The sequence below is a fragment of the Prenolepis imparis genome, unplaced genomic scaffold, assembly GCF_030444845.1.
Source record: "Prenolepis imparis isolate NDT839.2.m4 unplaced genomic scaffold, iyPreImpa1.0 SCAF_2, whole genome shotgun sequence".
Classification (NCBI taxonomy): Eukaryota; Metazoa; Arthropoda; class Insecta; order Hymenoptera; family Formicidae; genus Prenolepis; species Prenolepis imparis.
This window is the reverse complement of record NW_028141160.1, coordinates 22,467,744-22,488,739: the sequence shown is the minus strand read 5'-3', so window position 1 is coordinate 22,488,739 and position 20,996 is coordinate 22,467,744. Positions and strand designations below refer to the sequence as shown.

Below are 20,996 nucleotides of genomic sequence, written 5' to 3'. Positions count from 1 at the left end.
ATTATACATGAAGCATATTTTTTTTTCCTTTATCCGAAGTATCTTAGAAACGCGCGCAAATTGTAAACTTCCATTCTCTCGCGGCCTAAGTTTATCAGCAATCTAGTACATATCTACGTCTCTCTAAATATTTTTCTCTTTTTTTTGTTATTATAATTATTATATTATTATTCACACACTCGCTCTTCAACCTTTTGTTCATTCTCAATTTTCTCGTATCGCGTTCTTAAAATCGACAGACATTTTAAGCGTTCTATATAAAAATAAAACGTTGACATTATCAGAGGGATCGCTTAATTATACATACACTTCTGTCTTTTTTTTTTTTTTTTAACACATTTATCTCGTCCTTTTGTTTTTTCTCTTTTTATATGTCCTCTCACTGCGCTCATTCATCAGTTTTTGATTCACGCACGACGAATAACCCGGTATTTTTTTGTACCTTGGAAGACTGCGGTACAAAATTCAGCTGAGAAGGTAGAGAATATAAGCATCGATCGCACGCATTTAAACAAAAAAGTTGCTTCAATTAGGCAAAATGTAGCCGTCACTGTGCTATGTAGATAATTTATCACCGGAAGTCCTCGAAGTCAATCTGCATTTAATTGTAAAAATTTCAGGGTCTAAACACTTCTATACAAAAAATTGAAGTCTTTGAAATGTAAATCTAAAGAAGACGAGACAATTTAGACATAGAATTACATTTGAATTTTTTGTTTCAAGAATACAAACTAAACGCAGACACTCAATGTCTGGATATTATTGCACTTGTAGAGGACTCGCCTAGTTTAAACGTCCAATTATAAAATTATCGATTTAATTGCGCGCGATAAATATACAAATCTCACGTCATCCGGAAAAGAGATGTAGTCTTCTGGACGAGAAAGAGTTCGAGGTCAGCCGGTTATTATTTCACTCGTACACTGAAAAAAAATTTGTTAACTTGATTAAACCTTTCAACTAAATTATGATACTATTTTGTTAATTGAATATATATTTTAGTATTTAAGTCAAATATACGTTTTGTTAGATTTAATATGTTATATTTAATTTAAATACTTCTATATGTTCAATTAACAAAATAATATTTAGTTGAAAGGTTTAATCAAGTTAACAAATTTTTTTTTCCAGTGTACACATGATTTATATAAACGCATCCTGCGTGCATCATCTAATCTACATGAGAGAAAAGAATCTGAGCGTTTGTACTATGTCGAGGAATTTGTATGTCTTTCCGTCGTCAATCGCCTGTTAACGCATATTTGTCAAGAACTCTGTTAATTACACATGTTAATTACGCATACACTCGCACGCGACAAGGCGCCGGATTCGAGACAAGCCCTCATTAAAGAAAAAAAAAAAGAAAGAAAGACTAAACCATAAGTCTCCCATAGTTGGAGATTCTTCGCACAATAGCAACGTACTATTTGGTTCATGCAAAATCTTCCGTTTGCACGATGCTTGTACTCTGTATTCCGCGATTGTAATATCGCGGATAAGGGAAGAGACAAACAATTATAATATAAAAGTAAAGGAAGAGCAAGAATTACGAACGTTTATCTCAACTTTCTCACTTTTTGCATGAACCAATTGATAATTACACTCGCACTCTTGTATCTTGCGAATAGAGACATGGATCAAATTCACTTCTTTTCTTTCTCTCTTTTTTGCTCTACAGGTTTAATACAGATAATGGAAAGTCCCGGGACGCTGCGTACATATAGAAAAATATGGGTTTCATTGCCATCACTGCTCCTGAGAGACTCACATTCGAGTTACATTCGAGGTGTCGGGTTCAATTTTTTTTCTTTTTTTTATAGATTTTCCGCTCCTATCCTTTTGTAGTCGGAGCAGTCGTTTGATGTCCGATCACAATTTTTTTTTTTTACAAAGTCGCCTTTATAGTAATTTCTACCGTTCAACGGTACATTCGATGCTCGGAACGAATAAATTCATAAAGCAACAAAGAATATATTTTTGCAAGTATAAGTACATTTACAAAAAATATATATATATATATTTTTATATATATATATATAAATATATATATATATATTTTATATATATATATATATATATATATATAATAAAACTATTCTCGTTTCGAGCAACGATTACAAAAGATTATTAAGGAGAAACGAAGTTTACTTATACTCTCTACATAAAAAAAAAAAATAAAATCATATCGTATAATTATAAAAACGTAAAAAAAAATCTACATATATATGATTCGTCGTCGAATGGAAGTCGTTGCCGACTCGAAAAGTTGCTTATAGTTTTCTGGGGTTTCGCGTAAAACTATATTAAGCGCGTCGTAAGAGAATCGGATCTTATTTTCTCCGTGTTGCTTCTAATCTTACACTATTATCATTATTGTTATTAATATTATTATTATTATTATTAGCATTACTAATATTATTATTATTGTTGCTGTTATTAATATTATTATTATGATTATTGTTATTACTATGAATTATTATTAGTTATACCCTTATTATTATTATTAGTATATCTTCTATAAAATCCATATACTTTTAATTGATCGCTTCTAATTAATCGAGATGAAGGAGACTCAAGTTTAACCGATATCTCCAGTTTGATCGAAACCGAACGAGCGCGCCTTGACACATTTCAGAAATAACAATATTCTTTTAATTAATCTCAATCATTTTCTCTGACGTCTACAATAAATTCAATAAATAATGTACTCTATTTTTTCTTAAATAAAAAAAACGAACAAAACACAAGAGGCATCCTTCCTTAAAATTTATTCGAATTCGTTTGACGTGGCAAATATTGGTAAATTCAATTTGTATTTTTCTTTTGTCCCCCCGAGTCGAGTCTCACTTGATTTCATCTCAAAAAATATAAACGAAACACATCCTGAGAGTGAAAAGTGTACTTTATCAAATCAATATCGCGGGATATTATTCACTGAAATTATTCCGAATCTTGAAAACATAGAAAAGCGATACAAAAGCAATGAAATTCGGCTGCTCGAACGACGTGAAGGCGGACAAGTGTAGTACATACATGTAGTTTCGAAAACAGAGAGGCACAACGCGCCGCTTTTTTTTTTTTTTTTTAGATCTTAAACTTTACGATGGAAAACTATGTAGGTGCGGAAAATCCAGCGCAATACGAAGGCACCGGAAAAGTATTTCTCTTCTTTAGAAACGCATCAACTATTATCTTTCCTTTTTCTACAGGAACATTACTACTTCTACGTAGCTCGACGAAACGGTCGGTTCTCTCATCTAATCGATCGAGAATCAACTGCTCGCCTCGTCGAGGATGGAAATAGGTTCTTCTTTTAGCTAGCCTTCAAAATAGACCTTCTTGAGCCACTCATTTGTTTGAACAGTCGAAGACATATGTCGAACTTTGGAAATATCTGCTGCTCTATCTCTCTTTCTCTCTTTTTCCTCTTCTCTCTTATAAATCTCGTAAAGCTACTCCTCATTATCTTTTACCATTATTTGCATAGTTTCCATCTACCACTGTAAAAAACAGATTACTTTCCTCAAGACTTATATCGACGTTTGCGTATATATTCTCTTTCTCTCCTGTGTATAAGGTGCATGAAAAATCTCGCGCTTTCTCATAATTACAGATCAATTTAAAAATTTGCAGAATTGATTTCATGCTATCCTCCTTCAACCTTTAACAACCTTGAGAAATAAAGTCTATATTAAAATATCGTGAAGATCCACACATTATCCAGTATACTGAATAATAATTTCTAACAAGCCTTTCATTTCTTCCAGTTACTCGTATCTCGAAAATTATCATAAAAATATCTTTGTGTTAAAAAAAATTCTATATTCTATCTCTTAAGGTTGTTTTATCTGCATAAGAAGAAAGTGCACGATATTCTTGATACACCTTGTATGCAATTCTTTGCCTTTCTTTCTCTGCTTCTACCTTACGTTATAATATATTTTGTATACAAACTTACACACTAACGTATAATCTAAGACATATTCTCTGCCTTGATAGTTACAAGTATACGTGACAATATATGAAATATTTTAATATAAATTGATCTCTTACATATGGCTTTTATAGTATACATGTATATAATAATCCATGTATGTAATAATTTTAGTACATCATTATACTTGAGGTCTGACAAAACCTGAATTTTCTGTGTTACTCAAAACGTTTTATGCTAGAGATATGATGCGAAAGAATAAATAGAAAAGGGTGCATCTAAAAATTAAAAAAAAAAAAAAATTATTTCATATCGCAATGAGTATCTACCCAAGAGAATATATAAGCTTAACCATAATATTTAATCAGGAATGTAAAGTATCTATAACAATAGCAAAAAGGATATAACACAAAAATCTGACAAGATAAAATTATTTAAAAATATTTAAAAATGTTCAATTATTTTTGTCATAATGGATAGTAATGATACATTACTGCTGTATAATCGTAAAACGAATACTGATTAAATTATGAGATCACATCTCTGCTTAAGATTCTGCATATAAGTGACAAAATGTTATAATGGAACTTACGTTTGAGCATATAGAATTCTAACTGATATGAATGGTTATTGAAAATCATATTCAGAATTCCTACGAGATATCTCATCATATTTCTAACATTTTACGTTGCGGTATGCATGTTTATACAATATATAGACGACGTTATTTCACGATAAATTTCTACGGATATATAAAGATAAATAATAATAATTATAATAATAACAATAATGATAATGAGAAATGATGATGACGATACAACGATGAGATGGTATGTAATGAGATAATAAAAAAACATATATCTATTTGTATATATATCTACGACGGTATCTATATGACTATAAAACAAATACCTGTCAATATGGCAAGAAAAAAATTGAGAATGCGTTTAAAAAAAAAACAATGGCACAAACATTAATACTAAAAAAAGATAAAACCAAAGTAAAATAAAACTTAAAACGCAGTCTGACCATTACAGCAAATATCATCTGTCGGAAACAATCACAGTCTGTGAAGATTTGCGCGCGCCGCGATTATGGATAAAAACCTTAAAAACTATATAATTCATATAGTCGAAAAAAATCATTATATATATATATATATATATATGTATATGCCATACCTAAAAAATAAATCTTATATATATATATATATAAAATCAGTACTCAACGAATGTAACGAATAAGAGGTCCAACGAAAATGTATAAAAACAATGTAAAAAAAGTAATCTAAAAAAAATATAAAAAACTTTCCGTGACAAGTGTTTAATATAAGTCGTAAAGCGCGATAAGTCGTAAAGGAAAGAAACGACGTAGTTGTTTCAAACCAACCGGGCAAACCTGGACTCGCGCACGTATTTTATACGCGTATACATAAAATTGTGCATATGTATATACAATATATAAAAAGTAAAAATTTCGAACACTATATATCGTAAAATTTAAAACAAATTGTCAACATAATACATAAAAGGAACAAAAAGTTTTAATGAAACGAAACGTATGATTCTTTTTTTGTCAGCCGCGAAATATTGCTATTGGTCTTGCCGCTTTTTTTTTCCATAGGGCATAGCCAAAATAATTTTTATAATAATTTAACATAAATTATACATATCGATATATATGCACACACTAAACAGATACTTTTAGATAACCTTTCGCGATATATATGCACACTGAAAGATTCGGATAAATATTTGCCTTTAATAAACGAAAGACATAGTTTTCTAATCGGTGGGTCGACTTGCCGTCCACATTTAAATGTATTAGGAATATCACTATGCGTGTGTAATAATTCCTATTCCTTTTACACTATTTGCACTTGCGTAATGTCATTCAATAAGAAATGATAAGAACATATTCACGACCATCGCGGAAATAATAGAATTAAAACGTGTATCTTAGCGCGATGATGCGAGAAAGGAAAAAACAAAGAAAGAAAAAGAGATGTTATTATATTTCTCTCTCTCTCTCTCTCTCCCTCTCTTTTTCATCGCAATCAGCTTAATATCTACGTTAACACTGATTTTTCATAAAAATATTCTTCTTTTTCCTCGTCGTACACGATGTATGGCAAGAATTTTTGACTTATAGTCAAATTTCTCTACTCTAGAGTTTCTGTGGAAGATTAATATTTTTCTTCCACATGTGTACTTTTGTTTGTGCTATAATTGAGTGTACAGCTTCTATGTCTCTTTAGTCCTTATATTATCTTTATATTTCGAAAAGAAAAACATTTCTTCGTTCTAAAAAAAATACATTTTAGCAAATTGCTGCTATATTATGTATACGTGGATGTGCAATTATAATTAATGGAGTCAAGTTTCTTCGAAACTAAATTAATAATTGTACACCGTGTATACTTGAGTTATTGATGCTCATTGATTGATGTGTAATTCTGTAGTGAGGTGATACTGGATCACTAAACAAATTATAATAATTGCAAAATAGGGCAAATATAAGTTGCCAAGTTAAAAAAGTAAAAATGGAAAGAGGGGAATGATCACATATCTCTGTTACGTCAACAAGATGAGACATGGAAGCTTTGAAGCACGTAATAATACAAATATGTTTGTATAAAACTCACTGAATCCAAATCAGTCAGAACTACTCACGTCGACGTCGAGACAGTGACGATCGGTTAGCGTCTTGGTGTTACCTCTTTGTCGAGGTCCTCTCCTCGTCTCAGAAATCTTTAACGTGTCCCAAAAAGCTAAGCTCATGCGACTGATAATGACCGGATGTAGCGAGTGGCGTGATGCTCGACTGATGCGCCACATTAACCGCCGTTAGGTGATGATGATGCAGCGAATGATGCGAAGTATGCGTATGAAGAATATTGTTTGGATGGGGAACCTGAAAGTTCCCTGGTGGCGGGGCTCAGGACAGGAGAGAACCCGGATGCCCGCCCGGAAGAACAGACGATGCCGAAACGGTTGTCGTTTGCATATTCGAAACGTTATTTTGTTGTTGATTCTGTTGCGTACCTAAAGCAGACAGAAAATTGTAAACGATGTAAAATCGACAAGAAAAATCATTAATAACTTTGTTTAGACTTTAATACGCATAACATGTATTTCTTACTGGCGTTTTGACTTAGTTCAGCTTTCACTCTTCTAGCGATGTGGCTTCTGGTATGTTTCCGTAAATGATCCTTTCGATAAAATCCTTTGCCACATTCGGTACACACGTGTCGTTTCTCCCCAGAATGTATTACAAAATGTAACGTCAGTTGTTCCTTTCTCTTAAAAGCCTTCAAGCAGACGGTGCAAACGTAAGGTCGCTCGGGATTGTGACTTTGTTTATGACGCGTGAGATGATCTTTTCGTTTCAAGCCAGCGCCGCATATGTCACAGACAAATCTTCTTTCCAAGGTGTGACCTAAAAGATGTTGCTCCAACAATTCTCGTTCCGGATACGCCATATGGCATTCCGGACAACAGTACAACGTCGAGCCGTCCAGTGCTGTCGTTAGACGAATTTCGCCAGGCTTTGGACGTGGTTTCTTTTCCTTTGGCGTCTTCTTCTTTTTCTTCTTTTTATTATTCGGCGACATCATTATGTTGGGTGTCGTTGTAGTCGCGACAGCCACCGAAGTAGTTTGCGCCATCTCCGACTCCTTTTTGATACTTTCGGCCGAATATTTGAGGAAATGATGTAAACTCAGCGGTAGAGTACTAGCCGGTAAATGACTGAGATAATCGGCTACGGTGGATCCAGGAGTAGCAAGTGACTGCCACGTAGCGGGCATAGTAGCTGGTGTCTGAGTATGAGCATGTTGTTGATGATGTTGATGCATCGTGTAATCCTGTTGAGTACCATTTGTGGCAGTCTCTCCATTGCGCTGTTCCTCAGCTTTTTTTTCCTTACTCTTATCCTTGTCTTGAAGGAGATTGCAAACATCTTGCTGATTTATTGTTTCTGTGGACTGCTGCAACAGAGGAAAATGTAAATAGTATATTACAGTTTAGATGTTTTTTCTAGTAATAAACCAATTAAATATATAGTATTATTTACATCTTTTCGATCTTTTATATTTTTGACAATTTTAAATACAAATGCACAGAGCTTTTATTGATAAAAAAAGAAATTAAAAATAATTGTTTTATTAAATTTGTAAAAAGCATAGTGTTGTAATAGTCAATAGTTATGTCTTGGTACGTTGATAGTATGCAAATTAAAATATATGTAGATATGACATGTACATATTTAAGATATATAATTAAGGGATGCCTCTTTCTTTAAACAGTAAAGTCTAAAATATATTTATTGAAAAAGGAATCTGCACAAAATCGCTTTACCTGATGATACGAGCGTTTCTCTTGCATTCCAGGCGAATTGGCCGGCCGTTGTTGAACCGACTGGGCTTGCGAGTACGGCACATTCGAATAATGGTGAACATTACTGTTGGGATAGCTGGTTTTATTGTTCATCATCACTTGCGACTGAGCGGATTGTACGCCGTTGTTCTCGGGACGGTACTTTCCCATAACCGGCACTCCGATCGGAGGCTGGTTGGGAAAATGATTGGCGTAACGCGCGCCCGCACCGCTGGAGCTATCGGTCGCGAACTGATGGATACTCGGTATAGTACTAGGAAAGTGACCTCCGAACGGCGGGAAATTCATTGCAGATCGTCAGTAGAATTCATATACCTAAACAGAAGAGATGAGCATTAGAAGAGAATTTTAGAAAAGGTTTTTTAAAAAATATATATGAGAGAAAAGTGCAAGAGGTTACTTTAGGAAATATGCAGATATTCTGTAGCGCGAGAAGCAGGAGAAGAAAGAGAAGAGGATGACGAATGGATCATCGAGTCTCGAGTCTAGACTAGGAATCGCTTCTCTCTCTTTCTTCTTCTATCGTTCTCGGCATCCTCCGCGTGAAAAGGTACATCATCGCGATGTACCTTCTCACGTCCAGCGAGAGAGGCATATCATCTCGATTCGCTCAGCGCTCGATTACATCGCGTACCGGACGACGCATCGTCAACGACGCCCGGTGCTGAGTATTTACTCACAACGATGTCCCTCTCCCCATGTTTCCTCGCCGTACTGGATCCTTTCCTCGGAGGGGGATCCCCGTGGCAGACGCGCGATAGTACGAGAGTGGCGCGGGGGCAGATTTTTCTCGCACGCGACAGGCAGACAGACAGATAGACAGACAGACGGACACCAGAAAGGGACAGAATCGGAGAGGAAGAAAGAGAGGGAGACAGAAGCGCGGCGGTAGAGGACACACGACACGCACCACACACGCCACCGCGACGCGCGTCGACCAGCTCTCTGTCACAACGAAGTATCAACTGCGGTACAATATAAGACCGGCTTGGTTCAAACCAAAACTCTGTCCAACACTCGTCAGCCCTAGTACGAACGCCGATCGCCCGTGGCCAAGGACGCGCCACGGCTAGACAGCTCACCCCCTTTACGCGCTCGAGAACGTGCCGCGAACCGGGGGGGAGGAGGGGAGGGGGAAAAAAGAAGGATACGGATGGAAAAAAAAGTCACGCCGAGACGGAGATAGTCGCGAGATGCGCGCGCGGAGGGGAGACCGATTGGGGGATCAGGGGGATGGGCCGGGGGCGACACGACGCGGCGGGACGCAAACGCCACCCTTGCTCTCTCTCTCTCTCTCTCCCCCTCCCACTCCTTCCCCATCCCACTCCCCCCGTTCCATCAGATACTTAGTCGATACGTGGGGCCGCCGCGCCGCACCACCGCACCGAAACTCGGGAGAGAGAGAAAATGGCCGATTGCGTGCGGCCTCGTCCGTCCTCTGGGTGCGCGCAAGAGGGACACGGGATCGCGATTATGCTTACCGTCCGGGTGACCCGCGCTCGAGCGCTCGCCTGGATCCTGGCCGCTTCCTTTCACGCGCGCAGCCGGCCGTCAACCGGAAAGAGAAGATTTTTCCCCCGTCGCGGTGTTGCGTATCGTTGACACCTGTCCCTCAAGCCGGTGTCCCCATCCCACCCATCCGCCCTCTACTGTGCCAGCCTCTTAACTATTTTTTCTCTCTCCCGGGTCTCCCGATTCCCGACGCGGCGCGCCGAACCGCGTCCTCCCCCTCGACCCGAAAATGCCCGAATCGGGCAACGGAATTTTAACTTGAAACTCTTCCCGCCGCGTTACATCCTCCCTTTCTCCCCCCTTCCATCGCTATATACAACTCGGGTTTATTTCACTCTCGCAGAGAACGAGAGTGTATATATATACATGGCCTTTGAGAGATTTTTTTCTTTTCTATCAGAGATATATTTTCGCTAGAGAAATGTAACACAAATTAGAAAGACGAGGAGAATAGTTTTTTGTATTAAATGTATGTTTTATTTTAGCTTGTATAGCTCCTCCAATATTTATGTAAGTAACAATGAAAATTGCTTATGTACTATTTATCCTAACTACGATAATGATCAATATCTATATTATGTGATAATAAAATAATAATATATTTCTTGTACAATTATACCCATTGCCTTTAATTGCGATACTTACAATAAGAAGTTTTTTTTGTGGTATACATACACCTTCATCGAAAAAAACTTTTTCACGTAAATGATCGTCGATCGATTTGGTTTACAATCTGAATATATTTAGCGTTTTTTTCTTTTTTTTTACAACATATATGACCGACCAAGATGAATATCGTAAATACTTCGTCATATTTATTTGCGCGAAATGTGTGTAAATTCATTTTCTTTGACATTCATAGTAAATTTAATATCCCAATATTAAATCAACCGAGTGAAAATACGAATCTTATTAGATCGCGATATATAATTATCGAACTGCAAAAATGTATTGATCTTTTTTTTACAGCAACGTGCGTACATGCGTATATTATAATTTTTCCCTTTCTATCGAAAAAGATTTTTAAACGCGATACACTGCGAATTCTGCCTCCCTCGTACCGAAAAAAGAATTTTAAATAAGCGATACTTTCTTTTTTTCAATTTGAATTATCCACGATTTGAATTATTCGGACCCCAAGCGCGGATTCGATGGTCACAGACGTCTTTTGTGTCGTCTTTGAAAGTAAACATAAATATATATGCAATGATCTAAATTATATAGAAAAAATGTAAGCATGTTTCTGTCAATATATTGCTACAAAATATAAATTGGACTTGATTCAGCTAATCAAGTTCCATTGTAATGTCACGATTGTGTTGTACAAGAGAAATAAATAAGATTCGCCTCGCGCGTATTAGTACTTATACGACACGATTTTCTCCCTTCATCGGGAATGAAAGATTGCGCTGTATTTACAAACTCTGTGTTCCATGTTGGTTAATTCTTTTGTTACGTATTGTTTTTATCGTCGTTATTAGAAGCAAATTATTTTCAGCCCAAAACTCGATTGCCTTCTCATCTTCGGCGAATCCAGTTCGCGCTTTCAAAAATATATTTTTTCATATTTATATTTATTTATATATTTATATATTTATATAAACTTTTCATATTTATCTCTAACTTCGTCATGCTAGCGTCATGAAACTGGATCAGCGACAAAAAACATCTTGGGGTGAGCGCGGATACTGTCGCTTCTTTCCACGTACGCTATAACGTGTACGTAAAAGAGAAGAAATTCGCAAACATACACGAACTTTGTTCGTAGATTCAGCTCGGTGCGCTTTATAGGATAATTATTACAGGATATTATTATAAACACGAATGCGAGCTTTTTTTGTGCCTCTATTTAAAGATATAAGCCGATATGGCGCGCGCAAACTCGAAGTTCCAATCGGCCTTGTGTCAATAAACAGGGATGTTCACATTTTTTGAAGAAATGAAGGCATTTCAAAAAACGGAGACTGCGAAATAATCAACTAGGCAACGATGAAGATCAACGAAACTTCCTTTCGATAACATCAACTCGCCTATCAAATTGTAAAATTTAATCAGCGAGTACGCTATGTCGCGCACGACCTCTAGCGTGCTGATGATTGAAACGAAAGTACCGCCCAAGTTGATTCGGGGCGGTAGGCTGTTGCTAATGCTGTTGCTGCTGCGTCTGTTGTTGTTGTTGTTGCTGCTGTTGATGATGGAGCATAGTCATAGCTCCAGTCTCGGCAGCTGTAGGTAAAACTACCGTAGATTGCTCGCTAACGGAAATCTGATGAATCTGCGCTTGAGACCCTTGTCCTACTTGTATCTGAATTTGTTGCAACTCGGGGACCGAAGACTGCTGTTGCAATTGTTCCACTTGCTGTTGCTGTTGGTCCGCTTGTTGTTGATTTTGCGCCGCGTCGCTCGTGTTCAATGGATCCTCCTTGGCACGCTTAGCGAGGTGAGATCTCGCGTGCTTTCTAAGATGATCCTTCCGATAGAAGGCTTTACCGCATTCGGTGCAGACTTCGGTCTTCTGACCAGAATGTATAACAAAATGGAGATTTAAGTGTTCTTTTCGTTTAAAGCCCTTCATGCAAACAGAACATATGAAGGGTCTGTCAGGATTATGACCCAATTTGTGCCGCTCCAAATGTTCTTTTCGTTTAAGACCGGCGCCACAAATGTCGCATATAAACCGCCTTTCTATTTTGTGTCCGATCAGATGTTGCTCCAAACTTTCCTTCTCCGGATACGCCATATTACATTGAGGGCAGCAAAACAGGGTCGTACCATCGAGAGCAGTGACTATGCTCACTTGTCCTGGCTTTGGTTTTTTCGGTTTCGGAGGTTTCTTCTTGTATTTCTTTTTTCGCTTCGGTTTTGCCCCCGGCTCCTGTTCTTCAACAACATCGGGAATGATCGCTGTTTCTGTTCCGGCGACAGTAATCTGCACCGCTTGTTCCCCGGAAGCTGCGCTTCCGGAAGCATCGAGACCGTCCGCGCCGAGCGGACTAGACTCGATAGTAGATTCTCTCTTTATAGTCTCCGCCGAAAATTTAAGAAAGTGTTGCAAACTAAGAGGCAGAGTACTAGTGGGTAGTCTGGATAGATAATCCGCGACCGTAGACCCTGGAGCAGCGAGACTTTGCCAACTAGCGGGCATAGAAGTGATAAACTCTTCTCCGCTCTGATTACCTTGATTCTTGACACCGCCCCGCTTAATAAGGGCCACAGGTGTCGTACCCTCTTTCACGTCTTCCTTAGATTCCTCTATGCTTTCTCGCAGAATCAAATCTTGAGGAATCTGGGCGACTACAGTCAGACCCTCGGGCGCTCCCGGAAGCTGTACCGTCTGTTGGATGGTCTGCTGAGATGTAGTGGTCACAGCGGTGGACGTACTTTGTGTCGTTTGATCGGATCTATAATCGAATCAGACAACCGATGAATTAAATAGAGAAATGAATCTTTTTCCGACTTTTTAAATTTAATGTAATATAAAATTCGAAAGAGTATACATGTGATGTACTTACGTTTGAGTGGTCGCCACAGTGTTTTGCGGTTGCACTTGTATTTGTACTCCATCCGCGCCTTGCTGACTATAGGCAACAGTGAGGACGGTAGCTGCCCCCTGTGAGAATGGACCCAACGATAGCGGCGCCAAATGATACTTCGGTTGATCGCCGCTATTTCCGCTTTGAGATACGCTAGGATTCACCACTTGTATCTGGACAGTCTGCTGTTGCTGCGTGCCATCTTTTCCCGGTACAGTGATAGGCAAGGTAATGATCTGCTGTTGCTGACTGTTACCGCCCTGAGCCACGGCGAAGCCATTTGGATCGACTGGCCTTAGGTAATGAACACCACCTTCACCACCAGACAATACTCCAACCACTTGTCCACCAGTGGTGAGATTCTGCGCGAATTTAGCCGTAGCGAATTGATGAACAGTACCGGTCGGCAGCGAGCCGGTGAATCCAGGGAAAGGTGTGAAATTCATTTTTCAGAATTACACCTGTAACAATAAAAATCCATTTTTAATGCTTCAATAATAACAGAGTATTAGTGTTCATTTTTAGTATTTATAACATACTCTCCAATAAAATTGCTATTATAAAGTGATATTTTTAAGACGACATAAACACACACAAGACTGCATCAAATTATAATTTTAAATGTACTCTCCCGCTTAACTAGAAATAAACATAGATCCTCGAAATTAATTTATTTAAAAACTTCAATATATACGCGTCACATTACATACAAATATAAGAATAAAATTGCTGACGCAAATGCAATTATAAATATAAATGTTATTTTTAGCAGATACAAAGTATATAAGAAAAATTAATTTTATATGATTAAGAAACAAGTTTTGGCGTTTCATCTGTTTATCCAAGACACTCGATTGGCAATTGCAAATCAATAATATATACATATAGATAAACATTTGGTTACTGTATTTTATATTTATCGTTACGTTATTTGAGGAATATATAAAATATGAAGGATATCACAAAAACATAACTTATGGACAGGGATATTGAAATTTGTTTCGCACGTTGAACGTAAATTCGTAGTTAGGTCGAATCATTCCACAATTAACTGTATTGTAAAGAAAAAAAAAAAAATATCGCGCAAGACAAGATCAAAATCGATCCTCCCGTGCTGACACACACGCGAAAGTGCTCCCGGACCCGCTCCATCCCGGCAACAACCTAACCCAGTTCGACCCAACTTGCTCGCATCTTCTCTTCCACGTGGTTTTCCACGAAAGGCGAAAGCGAGAAAATGAAAATCCCACGTTGGTTTAGCGACTCGCCGACGAGACGAGTAGCGTGCTCTTGACTCGGAGCCTCGGTGATATCGTTCCGTATACGAGGGTGGGGTGAGGGCTCCCCCACTTCACCCCCTCCCCCTACCTAAAAGGGATCCGGGAGCAGGGAGGATAGTCGTCAAAGTGGCCCAGGATCCCACCCCACTCCATCAGGCGGTGATGATGCCCCTACGGGTGCCGCAAGGGGTAGGAGCGCGATGAGGGTAGGGGGGAGGTCCATAGGTGGGAACCTACCGCGAAATAGAGCTCGAGACTCCGTTCCTCTTTCTCTCGCGCGCTTCACCTCGACGTGGCGATGTACCGCGAGAACGGTACGAGAAAGAAGGCGAACTGGGTAGAGGGTAGGGGGAAACGTCAAGAAAGAAGGGAGTCGAACCTCTGCTCCCGACACACCGACATTCCCCGGGGAAGGGGAACGCGAAAACGCGTTCGGGGGCGAAGGCACCCGTTCGTCGTGCCGCCGCGAGAGACACACCGCCAGACGAATTGGGACAATGATGACAATGATAACGCGGATGCGGATGACGATCCCCGCCCCAAGGAAAACAATACAGAGGTTAGAGAGATGTATATACCCGTACGTGTATGGTATGGTATGTGTATGTGCGCGCGCGGGGATGCCACTTCCCCGCAGAGGGCTAAAGGGTGCCTTCCACCGTCGTTCTGCCGTCCCGAACGTGGGAAGAGAGGGAAGAGAGAGAGCTCGTCTCGACACGCGCGCGCTACTCTTCACTTCTCGTCGTCGTCGTCGTCGTCGTCGTCGTCGTCGTCGTCGTCGTCGTCGTCGTCCTCGACACCACGCGACGTGTTTTTCGCCGTACGCGGAATGGCGTACGCGACTGATCGGTCAGCTCCGCCTGTCGCTCGTGCCGCCGCTGGACGCTCTCGCAAGACGCGCATGTCGTAATGGCGCACCGATTCTCCTAAGGTTAACCGAGGCCGTATAGTCTATCTATCCTTTTCTCCCGTCTCGCTCGCTCTACGCCTCTGATGCTCCCTCCTCTCTCTCTCTCTCTCTCTCTCTCTCTCTCTCTCTCTCTCTCTCTCTCTCTCTCTCTCTCTCTCGCTCTCGCTCTCTCTTTCTTTCTTTCTCTACCGCTCGAGCGCGTATACGTCTATCTCCGAAGGCGAAAAGCACGTTCCAGAATTTTTCTCGTGAAATCCATCCTCTCGTCACGAACCAACCACGCTATACGATATCACTGCGCAAGGGGCGCCGCACGCTAAACGGATCGGCGACTGTTGTGCAACCGACTCTGCTCTACGTTTCCTTCTCGTTCCACGCCTTTACAATGTGGAAAAAAAATTTCATCATCCTCTGGAGAAGCGCGAGAAAAAATGTACAAGAGCGATTATCGCGATAATCGAGAGAAAGAGAGAGGGAGAGAGAGAGAGAGAGAGAATTATGATTTCGATGAGAAAAATAAAAACTCGACCCTATATATAGAACTACTTGCTCGATTCGGGCAAGCGGCGTCAATCTCACAAAACGCTTCGCCGTCCGCCATGATGGAAAAATCATCCGCGTGATGAAAATGGCACGCGACTCCTTTTTTTCTTCCTTTTTTTCTGTTTCCCTCTCTTCGCCTCTCTCTCTCCCGCTCTTGTGCACCGCGGCGAAACCCCTTCTAACACACCGCCGTGAATATATTCCCTGTTCCTCTCCCTACTTTCGGTCGTACCCCCTCGGCGCCGTTTTCCTTCCTATTCCGTCGTCCCCGGCCTGTACCCGGGGGCCAAGGACGGAAGTAGGAAAAAGATCGACGACGGAGGCACGCGGCAAAAGACGCATCAGCTGACGAAGAGCAGGGCAGAGGCGAAACGCGACGGAGGTACACGGGCAGGGCTGTTGTTTACACCCCCACCTCGATGGGTTAGAGGCAGCGAGATGCCACGGAGGGGCCTCCGAGACCTCGACGAACACCCACCACCACGCAATTTCCAACCCCACCAGCCTCTCAACCACTGTCCGCACCTCCAACCACCCCACCAAAGCCAGCTCGAGCCAAGCCGTGAGCCACGACGAGGGGCCCGCGACGATTTTAGTGTCTTGGGGTGGGTGCTCTCTGTGGCCATCGTTTCGCGGTTTCTCTCGTGCCATGGTCTACGTCGTTTGGGAGTGAAACGCGACATGGCAACCGCCGCGCCGAGGCGGATACCGTCTCTCGACCCGGAGCCGGAGCATCACCGTCCGGTTTTACACGTAGTGCGCGATCGAGCCCCGAGGATATATAATAAAGACAGGGAGAAAGAAAAAGAAAGAAAGGAGAGAGATAGAAACAGAGAGAGTAAGACAGAGAGATAGAGAGGAGAAGAGACAAACGCATATGGTCGTTATAATATACATATATCGATATACACGTAAATATATGTATTTTTCTCAATTGAGAACGAAAGAACGAAAGAAGATCGCGAGATCGTTTAGATCGCTTCTCGCTATCTACAAGAATTCTCCTCGTGTTCTACTTACTCGTAAGTACAGGGTGGACGATAAAGCGGGCCGAAGAGAGTCTCGAGAAGGCAAGCCGAAGCAGAGCAGCTCTCCAAGTGCACGCTCGGCTTCAACGTACCGCCGTTACTGTCGCCGCCTTCGGTGTAACTACGCTTAGTACGAGAATCGTCCGTCTGTGCTGGCTCGCCTGCGTCGTCGTGTCGTGTCGATCCTCTCAGCGCGGCGGCAACGACTTTCTCATTTCTACGTTAGCACGATGTATGTTGACCGATGTGTATCGTCGGCGACTATCGGGCGCGCTGCACACGTCATACATGTACACGTACGAAGCCAAATTATCCGTGTGAACGGTACACACGCGTGCGCGCGCGCGCGTCTCTAACGGAAGCTCGAAGCTCGACGAGAGCCCGAGAGTAGTGACTCCACGATAAATTTGCGCTCGCACGCACGCACTCTCTCTCTTTCTTTCTGTCTGTCTGTCCTTCTCTCTCCCTCGCGCGCGCGCGACGACTAAAGAGAGACGCGCACACTTCGTTTCCGGGTTTCCACACAGCCGACCACCATACACGATCGAATATGGCTCGGTCCTCGGCCTCGGTCGGTAGGTAGGCGAGCGTGAATCTCTCTCTCTCTCTCTTTCTTTCTCTCGTTTCCAAGCCAGCCAACGGGAACGAATTCGAGTTAACGGTACATAACCGCCCGACACCACTACACGCTGCTGGCGCGAACTATTTCTCGTCGCGCGAATCTGCACTCCGAGACGTCAACATCACCAATGCATCCTTCTCTCTCTCTCTCTCTCTCTCTCGGTCGAAACGACGCTCGGAAAACGCGCGCTATTAATATTCTCTATATATCGGCTGAAATATTAACTATGGCGGCGCGGTGTTACGTGCAGAGTGGCGAGGGAAAGAGGGAAAGCGCGGATTGTACCACGAGAATACTGCTGCGCATGCGCGTACCTTACCGATTGACGTCGAGGGTCAAGATGCGCCCTTTCTCGTGTAAATTTTTGCGCGCGCCGAAAATTACAAGTCTCTCGCACGATACGAAATCGAAACACCTGTCAAGTCCACCACTCGGGGTACTCGGGTTCTCCCTCCCAATTGCACTGTCTCTCTCTTTCTGTGTGCTCACGCACGCTCGCGGGACAATTTCCGACTCACACGCACCTAGCGGAACACTCGAGCAGAGGTTAAGTCGACTTTCGAGTCGAGCGAGATATCGATTGTACTGCCACCCCTACTTCTCGAAAATGCGCGCGCTCATACGAAATATATTGAAACACATTGTACTTTGATCGATTTCGCATTCTACAAATGACAATTTATTTTTGGTATACGCAACGTCTACGGCAAATACAGCACATTGTTTCCAATTGAATTTACTGACTTTTTATTTATACCTCCGTTATAGCCTAATATTTTAATACAATTTTACAAAATTCCGCACATAGAAATTCTGTGTATTGCATTACGAATGCCAAAGGCGCATCTTAATGGAAATATAGCATGCAGTAATAGCAATAACAATTTGGATAAATAAATATAAGTCGAATTTTCGATTCTGTCCAGACAATTCATATAAATTTCGATTGCACGAATTTTATATGATAATTAAAAAATATAAATACTTCTCAATGTGATTGTACATTATTGAATTACGTATACATCTATTAATGCCGATTTTTATATAAAAATTTTGTTAATTTATTTGCCAATATAAATAATAACATCTGGCTATTATCTACATAATCGATGTAACAACAGAGATTGAAAACTATTAAAGTATATTGCATAGAAAAATATGGCAAATAAAGTAACAAGACTTGGACGTCAAATGTCAAGAGGATATTTTGTAGGCAGGAGTAAAGCGAGTAATGCATACATTTATCAATACAAATCCAATCTCCGCTGCATACGCTCCATATATAAGGAAAAGAGCAACTTGTTGCTTTCGTAATAAAAAGGATTTTCCGTCGCGTCTAGATCCGGTCTGTAATCGTTGGTAAAATTACTTGGGCTAGAACCACAACTGTCCCTGGGCGATGAATCTTGAGAACAGCTGGGTGACGATATTAGATTTCCATTTTCCCAATCTGTTTCCATGCTTTCCACTCTGCTCTCTATTACACTCTCTCGTAGACCAGATAAACTATTGATATGAAGATTGTTGATTCGTTTGCTCAATGGCATAAATTCGCTAGATTCCTCCTCTACGTTGCGGTATCTCTTCCTAAAGGATTCAAAAGAAAAAAGAAAAGAAAATGATAAACTTAGTGTAATGCCGAGAGAGAGATTGTATATACTTCATATTACTGTAATACTGAGAGACTTCATATATGATTTGCACATAATTGCAAAAATTTATATCATCTCAAACATATGTAAACAAAGAAGACAAACCTGTTTGTCCGTATCATGATTACGTCGCTGCTTTGATCTCCTCTGCAGAAGTTTTCAACAAAGATATTTTCTTAGTCGATACATAGCAGTAGTAGACGCGATCCTTAACAATATTATATTTGATTACGTTCCGATTAACACCACGAGATATAAACTGCTTTGACCAAGTGACTGTCGATTATTGTATCTCAAGCGAAACGTCACACGAATCAGAAAACTAACCTCTTCGAAATTGTCTGCAATCGTCCAATTCGTCGTAGTCAACAATGTGCATACAAATATGGATAATTGTTTTTATGCACGTCGTATACGCAACTATAAATATATAAAACTCATAGACGGAATCTTTCCCGAAGAAAAGCCAAGATTTACGGTAAGAAAAATAAAACCAAGTTGCGTACACATAAAGGCTCTTGCACAAGATTGCACAAGACGAGAGACGTGGAGAGACGAGAGATGTGGAGAGACGAGAGACGAGAGACGAGAGACGAGACCAGACGAGACCGACGAGACGAGTCAACGCGTTTACTCAATAGCCAATCGACTTGCAGCTTGTTCGCTGAAGCGAAAGATTGATTGGTTAACGCGTTCGTTTAATTCCGTCAGCTTTCGCGTAAAAAGTTTTTATCTATAAATTTCTAAGGGCCGATTTCACCATCTCTGATTAACTCAATCGGCCGATTAAACTATATCTTTGTCTCTTTTTAAGAACGTAGCTGAAAAGAAACAAAGATATAGTTTAATCGGTCGATTGAGTTAATCGGAGATGGTGAAACCGGCCCTAAGGCACAAAAATATATACAAATAATAAATAAATAAATAATAAATATACACAGTGACACTAAACTGCGGCATCTTTGATGTCTTTAATTGTTCCTAGTTATAAACTCGTCGCTATTTTCAAAGTGGGAGCTTAAGGTTGCGTTCCAAAATTCACCGCCAGTATTGGAAATCTATAATATACGTAAACTATGGCCTAGTTTACATCGAGCACTTGATACGCGTATCAAGTAGTGCATTTGAGCTGATCAACCAATAACTGAACCAATGTACTAGTTATTTACTATTTAATACGCGTATCAAGTGCACGATGTAAACTAGGCCTATAGTTTTTCAATATATTGGTGGATAAGGGTGCCGTCACATGGGGCGTAACTTGCGTAAGCGTAATCAGCGGATCGCCAATCACCGAGTTATTCCGATAGAGCTCGACGAAGGGCTCTATCGGAATAACTCGGTGATTGGCGATCCGCTGGTTACGCTTACGCAAGTTACGCCCCATGTGACGGCACCCTTATGTTCTTGTTATTGATACTTCCCTTATCGCAAATCTTCCTCACATCGTAGAATAAAATATATATCTATGACTGGACAAATTTCGGAGCAGTCTAAAATTTGATTGCTCCCAATTGTAAAATCAATTATTATAATGCAATAATTGCGTTTATCAGACGAATGTCTTTCTAAACTGTCCTTTGCC

General features: G+C 40.5%; 3 protein-coding genes across 9 annotated transcripts; all 3 read right to left on the bottom strand.

Annotated features, from left to right (window-relative positions):
• Positions 1 to 309: 309 nt before the first annotated feature.
• On the bottom strand, positions 310 to 10,785 carry LOC145932750 (uncharacterized). Of its 4 annotated transcripts, none has more exons than XM_083031965.1 (4): positions 9,813 to 10,785; positions 8,293 to 8,646; positions 7,076 to 7,922; positions 310 to 6,978 (listed from the first exon to the last, which is right to left on the bottom strand). In XM_083031965.1, the coding sequence occupies exons 2-4, from the start codon at positions 8,617 to 8,619 to the stop codon at positions 6,872 to 6,874; spliced, it is 1,281 nt and encodes a 426-aa protein (XP_082888091.1). In that variant the 5' UTR covers positions 8,620 to 8,646; positions 9,813 to 10,785; the 3' UTR covers positions 310 to 6,871. The 4 variants fall into 4 exon arrangements, with proteins under 4 accessions (XP_082888091.1, XP_082888090.1, XP_082888093.1 ...); XM_083031964.1 differs by lacking the exon at positions 9,813 to 10,785 and adding an exon at positions 9,012 to 9,447; XM_083031967.1 differs by lacking the exon at positions 9,813 to 10,785 and adding an exon at positions 9,012 to 9,447 and having other exon boundaries at positions 7,076 to 7,919.
• Positions 10,786 to 11,026: 241 nt separating this feature from the next.
• Positions 11,027 to 18,061, bottom strand: LOC145932749 (uncharacterized). Of its 3 annotated transcripts, none has more exons than XM_083031961.1 (3): positions 17,130 to 18,061; positions 13,356 to 13,837; positions 11,027 to 13,244 (listed from the first exon to the last, which is right to left on the bottom strand). In XM_083031961.1, exons 2-3 carry the CDS (start codon positions 13,820 to 13,822, stop codon positions 11,987 to 11,989), a joined length of 1,725 nt encoding a protein of 574 aa, XP_082888087.1. In that variant the 5' UTR covers positions 13,823 to 13,837; positions 17,130 to 18,061; the 3' UTR covers positions 11,027 to 11,986. The 3 variants fall into 3 exon arrangements, with proteins under 3 accessions (XP_082888087.1, XP_082888088.1, XP_082888089.1); XM_083031962.1 differs by lacking the exon at positions 17,130 to 18,061 and adding an exon at positions 15,241 to 15,925; XM_083031963.1 differs by lacking the exon at positions 17,130 to 18,061 and adding an exon at positions 15,235 to 15,924.
• Positions 18,062 to 18,979: 918 nt separating this feature from the next.
• On the bottom strand, positions 18,980 to 20,088 carry LOC145932752 (uncharacterized). Of its 2 annotated transcripts, none has more exons than XM_083031970.1 (3): positions 19,739 to 20,088; positions 19,517 to 19,558; positions 18,980 to 19,346 (listed from the first exon to the last, which is right to left on the bottom strand). In XM_083031970.1, exons 2-3 carry the CDS (start codon positions 19,531 to 19,533, stop codon positions 19,004 to 19,006), a joined length of 360 nt encoding a protein of 119 aa, XP_082888096.1. In that variant the 5' UTR covers positions 19,534 to 19,558; positions 19,739 to 20,088; the 3' UTR covers positions 18,980 to 19,003. The 2 variants fall into 2 exon arrangements, with proteins under 2 accessions (XP_082888096.1, XP_082888095.1); XM_083031969.1 differs by having other exon boundaries at positions 19,517 to 19,619; positions 19,739 to 20,072.
• Positions 20,089 to 20,996: the final 908 nt, after the last annotated feature.

Bases quoted from the DNA above. Each gene is read 5' to 3' on its own strand.
- LOC145932750 (XM_083031965.1), bottom strand. From the start codon at position 8,619: ATGAATTTCCCGCCGTTCGGAGGTCACTTTCCTAGTACTATACCGAGT. The intron at 7,923-8,292 runs GTAAAGCGATTT...CCTCTGTTGCAG, and splicing joins AGAAACGCTCGTATCATCAG to CAGTCCACAGAAACAATAAA. The intron at 6,979-7,075 runs GTAAGAAATACA...TGTCTGCTTTAG, and splicing joins TGAACTAAGTCAAAACGCCA to GTACGCAACAGAATCAACAA.
- LOC145932749 (XM_083031961.1), bottom strand. From the start codon at position 13,822: ATGAATTTCACACCTTTCCCTGGATTCACCGGCTCGCTGCCGACCGGT. The intron at 13,245-13,355 runs GTAAGTACATCA...ATTCGATTATAG, and splicing joins ACTGTGGCGACCACTCAAAC to ATCCGATCAAACGACACAAA.